This window comes from Limulus polyphemus, unplaced genomic scaffold (assembly GCF_000517525.1).
Source record: "Limulus polyphemus unplaced genomic scaffold, Limulus_polyphemus-2.1.2 Scaffold647, whole genome shotgun sequence".
Lineage (NCBI taxonomy): Eukaryota > Metazoa > Arthropoda > Merostomata > Xiphosura > Limulidae > Limulus > Limulus polyphemus.
In genome coordinates, this window is record NW_013666257.1 from 61,486 (window position 1) to 70,308 (window position 8,823).

Here is an 8,823-nt window from a genome sequence, read left to right on the forward strand (position 1 = left end):
CGGAAATTAACAAACAAGCAGATACGTAACAGTATGATAGGCTTGATTTCAAAAAGTGGAGGTATGTCATACCCCCTCATTTCAAACATTGAATACTGTCCATTTTATTTTTCACTGTAATATACAACAACACACTAACCCTACAACTAATTGATCAACCGTGTATCCATCTTATGCTTCTACAAAAATATAATGTTTCTTTTTGTTCAACTTCACAACGTATTTTAGCCATTTTCATTCCACTAATAATAATTTACTACGCTTGTCATTCAATACGAATTTCCTGTTATTGCGAAGTAACTACGTGTTTAGTTTATCATAGGAATACCATATTGGGCGTCTTTGTAACAGCACTGATTTGCTGTGAGAATCTTAATAAAACGGCCACGTCCTGATATAAAATGTAAGATAGAAGTATGCGTGATAAACACTGAGGATCTTAACAAAACAAAAGTGTTTACTACAGGTAACAGTGAATTATTTCAACAATGAGCTTTACTACAATTTACAGCTTTTACAGTAAGTAAGATTAGTTTTTAGAACAAATACCCCCCCCCCCCCCCCCCCAGTGGCACAGCATCATGTCTGCGGACTTACAACGCTAGAAATTCGTGGTGGGAAGAGCACAAATAGCCCATTGGTAGCTTTGTGCTTAATTACAAATAAACAATCACCAGAGGCCTGACTTAGACCATGAGAATTAATATCGATCTTTCTGTAAAATATAAAAAGTATTTAAGGGTGTTTAGTTTCTGACAAAATGTTTATTCAACTGCACTTCTTCAATTGAATAATGACGCTGTTCATGTATGAATCACAAGTGTGATATTAGTTTGAAAATAAGAATTAGTTGTATGTTAATCTTGGTATATAGATATAATGACGTTCAGGTTTTATTTCAGTAATTTAAACGCTTCAGCCTCCACATGCTGCAAAACAGGTCCTTAGAAAATATGGACATGCCGATGAAAACGCACCACACTTTCTGCCGTGGGTTTTTGTAATTAAATCTGGCAGTGAATTCAGCTATTCAGTTAATGGTAGCTGTGTAAGCGGCGGATGCTGTTTTCTGTTGTTCTCGCTTCCTTTTTGGCTAGCAGTTCTAAATTAAGGACAGCTATGCCCGAATCTTGGGTTTTCTGACCTCATCGTTTAGCCCATAATCCCGAAAGAAGACGTTAAAGTTGAATATACCATATTATTCAATTCCGAAATTTCAAACATAGAATATTTTTTATTAGCCAAACATTACTGAAAAAACAACCTAAGTTGTTGCCGCCATGGTAAAAAAAAAATGCTGATTATTTAATCGTTTACTTTTCCTTAGTCAGCAAAAGAGACGAGAATAAACAAACAAGTATCTCAAGGAAAGCCAATAATTCGTTTCGTTAAGTTATGGCTTTCATGACTCGTCCTTCTGTCCGAGACCGTAAAACGGTTTACTTTATAAAAGTACTATGTTGAAATATAAGTTAATGTTCTAACTATTTTAGCATATTCGTTAAAGGCGTGTAACAACAAATATAAGGGTCGAAAATACCACACTAAATTTACAAATATAGCTGTGAATCTGTGTACATATATTCAGACATACAATCATAAAATATACGGTTTCTTATTCATATATTTTACGTTATTTTCACAGATACCATTGTCGTAGCCAAACCTTCAGGCGACAGCTGATATAAAATATTTAAAACAGCAGCATCAAGAATAACAACATGTTCAAATGAAGAACTGCCTTTCTTATACGATTTAAAAGCGTAATATGTGATTAATCCCATGGTTCCCAGGGGCGTGCATATATATATACAGGAACGTCGAGAGCCAGCACGGGACCCGGGGCAAACATCCTCGGGCCCCTTTCTCTCTCTCTTTTTTTAACATTTTCAAGAATTTAGTAAAAAGAAGATCCGACGAACTCATAAACCAGACAAAATCATAGCAGCAGCCATTTTTACCTCACAGTATAGGCGTAAAAACGTTAATAAAGTAACAACAAATATTTATTAAATCTATAAGTAACAAATACATATCAATTATTACTCAAATTATTATTTCAGTCGTTCTTAATGTATCAAGCGTATATATGCAAAGAAAAGCCAAAAACTATGTTTTTTATCATCAAATGAAGATATAGCCTAAAGATGCTTTGCGGGCTTTACGGCATAACCAAGTTTCATTAGCCCGGGCCCCTAGACAGTTGCCCCCCCCCCCCCCCGTCAGCGGGCAAAGCTCCACCACGGAATGAAAACATTCACACGAAATGTATTTACAGTCGATTTTCACACCTTTTTATATATACATAAAAAACCGTAGTTGAAATTTATTTAATAAAAAGTGCTATTTATTTCAATTTTTCACGTAAAGTTAAAAAAAAACAAAAAAACGCCAATTTTCACCTTTAATAAATGACGTTGTATTTTCCTTAAACAACATATGCTTGTTGAAGACTAGGAAGATTGATTCCCCTGTCTATTATTGAATACACCAGTTTTATAGAACCTCCTCTGTTTATTTTCGTCCCTTTTTTTCATATGTTGTGAATGAAATCTTTGGTTTGAACAGAGACTCAAAAACACGTGCCAGAAATGAATAAATGTAAAATATTCTGCTGTTGTTGAACTTCGCATAAAGGTACTCGAGGGCCGTCTGCACTAGCCGTCCCTAATTTTGAAGGGATAGACTAGAGGGGAGGTCGCTAGTCAATACCATTCACCACAAACTCTTGGGCTATTCTAATTGAATAATGGAATTTGACGGATTCTCTTATAACGCATTCACGGCCCCAAAGTGTATCCCCCGATGGGACAGCGGTAAGTTCTCGGACTTGAATCGCTAAAATCCGGGGTTCGAAAGAAGATAGCCCATTGTGGTTTTGCTTTAAAAAAACACAACAAAAGAAACAAGCAAGACACAAAGTGCAGAATATGATTTCTTGGCGGGAACGGGACACGAACCACAAATATTCAGATCAAATTTCGACATGCTAACCACTGGGGCGCATTCGGCCCATATAATCTAATAAATGACAGTGAAAATGCTTTATTATTAAATTAGAGACTTAAAGTATGTTTGACACATATATCGATTGATTATTTTATGAATACGTTTTTTGTTGTTTTTGTTTTTTTCGCAGACTTACATTGGATCAGTGTTGGTTTCAGTAAATCCTTACAGAGACTTAGGGATTTACAGGAAGGAATTCATCGAACAGTACCGTAATGTCAATTTCTTTGAGTTGCCACCACACATGTAAGTAATTTTCTTAGTCGAACAGTACCGTAATGTCAATTTCTTTGAGTTGCCACCACACATGTAAGTAATTTTCTTAGTCGAACAGTACCGTAATGTCAATTTTTTGAGTTGCCACCACACATGTAAGTAATTTTCTTAGTCGAACAGTACCGTAATGTCAATTTATCTGAGTTGCCACCACAAGTGTAAGTAATTTTTTTAGTCGAACTGGTGGCAACTCAGATAAATTGATATTACAGTACTTTGTGGTGGCAACTCAGATAAATTGATATTACAGTACTGTTCGACTAAAAAAATTACTTACACTTGGTGTAAGTAATTTTTTAGTCAAACAGTACTATAATATCAATTTCTTTGAGACACTACCACAAGTGTAAGTAATTTTTTTGGTCGAACAGTACTGTAATGTCAATTTATCTGAGTTGCCACCACAAGTGTTGGTATTTTTAAAAACTTATTTCATCTCGTGAGTTCACCGTTAAATAATCAGTGGGTTTGCTAATTTAAAAATATTTAAGTATTAAATAGATTAATACTAAAGGCGAGTTTAAAATGAACATTATTTATCTCGAAGGCATTATATTGTTACGTCTCTGGTCGTTTGTTAATTTCCCGTAAAAATTCTTCCCGAGGAACTTCAGCGATACAAGTCCTTTCTTAAATAAAACTACTTTATTCTTCCTCAATACAACTTTGCAATACACAGAATTTCCACAGTCACTTTAACTTAAACACACGCTATAATTCACAATGATTTACACACTTTACTTACGGCTTGACTCGATTATCCCGTTATCAATTTATCTTCCGGCTTATATACTAAAATAGAGGGCGTCTAGCAAACGCTGAGACGTTCGTGAGGTTCCCCGATCCTTCTAGAATCTCATCAAGTTTTACCAGCGTCACGTGACTTCCGCTGTCGTAACAATATATATGTTAGTCTTAAGTTTTAGTCATAGTAAGATCGAATTTATTCTTTTAATAATCTTCGTTGTCTTCAGTTTGCGTGGTAGTTAGGACGATCGACTCCCAGTCTGCAGGTTGCGTTATAATGCGACGGTAAATCGTTGGCAAAAAGATTAGCCCAAGAGTTGGGGATGGGTGGTGTTGATTAGCTGCCTTGCCTTACTTCTAGTTTATCGTTTCAAAATTAGGTACGGCTAGCAGCAGATAGCCCTCGAGTAGATCTGCGCGATAATTCAACACACAAATAAGCCTTCGGCTTAAATCACATGACGTGTGAAGATTTAAACTGCATGAGTTCAGATATACAAATTATATTTTTACATCGGAACTTAAGGACTATTTTTGTTTTTTAAAGGCCAAACGCTTCCGTGTTTATAACAGTGAATAAGTATTTATTACTAGTAGTTTGTTTGGTCTACATTTTTACAGTACATTTCATAATAGCACGGGTGGTGCTAGCCCATTGGGGGCTCTAAGCAGGAATAGTTTAGGAGCCCTTACCCGCCCCCAAAAGATACTAATTGTAGTATTTCCACAAATTAAAAATGCACCAACACAACACATAGTAATACACTTGTTAAATCATACTCACACACTAACATGAATGCGCCATAACGCATACTACGTGTTTACTGCACTTAGCAACCAATCAGCACACCATACATAGCACGTGCGCCTGCCTCAAACGTTTATTGGTGGTGCAATTTTCAAACGTCCATCGTTTCTAAGTGATGTGTTTTGGGATTGCTTTCGTTGAAATAATTTTATTTTTCAAATGAGTACAATACCAAAACAAGCAACAGTCAAATTCTTGATTTAAAAAACAAACAAAAACGCCGTAAATTGGGGGCCTTTTGAGCTGCTAGGAGCTCTAAGCAGTTGCTTAGTCTGCTTATCTCAAGCGCTGCCATTGCATAATAAGTTCAACTGAAGAAATCTAAGATATTGTTACGTCTCTGGTCGTTTGTTAATTTCCTGTATAAATTCTTCCCGAGGAACTTCAGCGATACGATACAAGTCCTTTCTTAAATAAAACTAGTTTATTCTTTCTCAATACACTTAATTTCCACAGTCACTTTAACTTAAACACACGCTATAATTCACAAAGATTCACGCATATCTCCCCGTCTGCAATTATCTATGCCGTCACTTTTTTCTCTCCGTTTTATTTGCCGGGCTTATATACTAAAAATAGAGGGCGTCTAGCAAACACTGGGATATTCGTGATGTTCCCCGAACCTTCTAGAAACTCATGACGTGTTACCAGCGTCACGTGACTTCCGCTGTCGTAACACTATGATAAATGTTACGTTAACACGGTATTCCACCATTTTTATCGAAACAGAAAATCTTAATGTACCTGTTGATTGGTTATGTATGTGTACACAAATTTGATCTATCTGCAGTTTTGAAGATTTAAAAAAATTAGTATAAAAACTTCATCTGACATGTGCTGTCCGAACTATTAAATATACAAATTGATTGGACGATATTTACAAAAAAAAGTATATTTAAAACTGCTGTTGAAATTAAGATTTTGTGAAATAGGTTGTCCCTGTGCAGTTTAAAACGGTTTGAAACTAGATGGTTTTGTTTGGAAATTTTCGAGCAAAAGGGCTGTCTGCACGTAGCCGTCCATGATTTGGGACTGAGGTACTTTATTGTGACTAAATAATGGGATTTCACCGTTGCTCTTATAGCGCAACGACGGCCCCGTTTTTGTAAAATCGGGACAATAATTGTGAACCCTCGTATACACTCTCCTGGCACGTTAACCGCCAAAATTAGGTGGACCAAAATATGGAGGTTTGGAGTCTTGTAGAAATATAGAGTGGTCTGTTTCCACTGTGAAAATATTTTTGCCATTTTGTTCACCTCAGAAAAAGGGTGGGGGTTGGGAATTTTTACATTGTAGAAACTTAGGATGGTTTATTTCTACTTTAAGTTTGTAAATAAATATTAAGGGTAACTGCCTTCCCACAACTCACTACAGACAGCGAAAGGCAGTAGGAGTTGAGACGTTATGGGTTCAACCACTTAACTTACCCTCAACTGATTTTCCTCAGTTGCTGGTTAGTTTGACGTCAGCGTTTGGATCTTGTCTGATAGATGGAATATCCCCAAAGCGTTTGAGTGCTACGGCCACAGACATTATCCATTATGAGTTTTAATGACGACAACAAGGACTGGTAATGGAAAAATTAATTTTGATTTTTTTGAGTCTCTTTGTAATGTTTTTGATTTATATTAATTTCATCATTATTGTTTTATAGTGCTGATTAAAAGTTCACCTATTTACAATTAATATATTTGATAACTTTAGAATTACTGATTTATTTATATGTATGTGCGTGTGCGTGTGGAAGAATGATTCAGAAGCCAAAAAAGTTTTTAGTCAAGTGAAGATCAGATACTATTTAGACTGGCAGCGTTAGGCTGCTCACTTTTAGCGCTCAAAAAACATATGCGCAGCATTCAAGTGGTTTTGTTACGTCATCCAGTTGACTAGCGCTTTAACAAGTAGAAAACCATATATTCATTTATGCAAAGTTATCCTGTAGTTAAGTGCAATCTTTCGAATCTTCGATAACAGCATAGAAACCTTTTTTGAATGTCACAGTGTATACATTTCTCTTTATGCAAATATCTGCTGATAAATATGTTTCTTGTATAAATGTGAAAGTAGCAAATGGTTTATACGACTTGCCCATTAGCAGTATTTACCGAGAGCAAATATAAGTTTATAAAGATTAGGGAGGTTTGTTTGTTTGTTTTTGAAATTCGCGTAAAGCTATACGAGGGCTGTCTGCGCTAGCCGTCCCTAATTTAGCAATGAAAAACTAAAGAGAAAGCAACTAGTCATCACCACCCACCGCCAACTCTTGGGCTACTCTTTTACCAACGAAAAGATTAAGGAGGAATCTAAAGTCCAGTCAACGGCTAGTTGCGTGATGTCCACCGCGTGGAATCTAACTCCACATTTTAGCGTGTAGTTTCGTATAATTATCACTGACTCACTGGGCGGGGAGGAAGTGGCTTAGTGGTAAACCTGAGGGCTCACACTGCTAAAAACAGAGTTTTGATACTCGTAGTGGGCACAACACAGATAGCCAATTGTGTAGTTTTGCGCATCACAACAAACAAACAACCTACTTTGGACTCTCTATTTGCAATGTACATGATAATTATACCGGATATGGTGTAGGCAGTATTTTGTTAAATCTCGGTAAAGCTCTTCTAACACGTTCAACTGTCCATCGCTTTCATAGTATATCACCAGCAAGTAGCTCAGAAATTACAATTGTTAATATTTTTGTTGCCTAAAAATCTCCAACGTGTCATTGTTAAACTGGTTTTACTGTTCGGTTATATATATAAAAAAGAAGAAACACAAGCTCATAAGGTTTGTATACAAGTTTGATTTGTTTTTAATATGTTTTTTTTTTAAAAAAAAACAAGCGGACTGTGTAGCTATTTGTTTATAGTGGAAATGTATCGCCAATAAATCACAGACACTTACTGTAAAGAATCTGGCCTTACAAAACCTGACAGCAGTTGTATAGTATTATTGCATTAGAATATCTAGTATTGCATAGAATATTCTAGACTTTTGTCGTGGTATAAATACGCGTAGAAAAATCATTATTCAGTTCTAGTTCTAGACTGCGAGATCGTGAGTTTAGCGATAAAGAGTGTACAGCGGCGATTTTTAAAGTGAAATCATCACAGATTGCATTATAATAACAGAGTAGAGAAGAAGAATTCATTTTGTCAGTTGTGTTCAAAAGTAACTGAACCAGCCTGTGTGGAATTCGACGAAAAAGATAAATGTTTAAAGCTCTGGATACCACTGTGGTAACCAACACTGTAACGAACATTTTTTAGATAGTTTATAAAGCGCGGGTGTCATATTTAGTTATATTTGGGAGCGATATTTTACGGTAAGTTTGTTTTCGTAAATGTTTACGAATCATACGTTGTATAGTTCAGTTGTTATGAATTAGCAATTGTTTACAATAGTGAGATTATTGCGTCATGTCGCTAGAACTTTTTCATTTCTCGTTGGTTTAATTCTTCGTATATACGTAGTAATACTTGAAATAAATCACATTATAACACTAAAATGTTGTTTTTATTTGATTAGATATTCAACGTTTTGCTTTACTGCTTCTTCAGAAGCGTTTACTAAAACACAAACCAAAAACTGACGGTACAAAGCTTCAAATAGTTTAAATAATATATTATATTCGAATGTATAACGTGCATTTGATATATTTACTAGTATAGCTTATTGTTGAAAGAAAAGCATTGTTGAAATTATTTACTGCTACCTGTTGTAAACAAAAGTTCTATCAAGATTACAGAATGAAATAAAAAGATAGTGTTATGTCTCCGTTTGTTAATTAACTTTCCGTAACTTCGTTTCCGACGAAACTTTAGCGACACAAGTCCTTACTTAATAAAACTGGTTTATTCTTTCCAAATACAACTTTATGATACACTTAATTTCAATATTCGCGCTAAAACAAACACTATAACGAACGTACGTTAACTTCAACAATACCCTGTGACTGCAGTTCAATTACTCACTATCTACAC

General features: G+C 35.5%; 1 protein-coding gene across 1 annotated transcript in view; it reads left to right on the forward strand.

Moving 5' to 3' along the window:
* The window catches only part of LOC106459673 (unconventional myosin-Ic-like), a 74,171-nt gene that overhangs the window by 19,330 nt on the left and 46,018 nt on the right, over positions 1-8,823 (forward strand). The window contains exon 3 of the mRNA XM_022386213.1: positions 3,140-3,255. Within this exon, the coding sequence (XP_022241921.1) occupies positions 3,140-3,255 (116 nt within the window). The remainder of the gene's footprint in view (positions 1-3,139; positions 3,256-8,823) is intronic.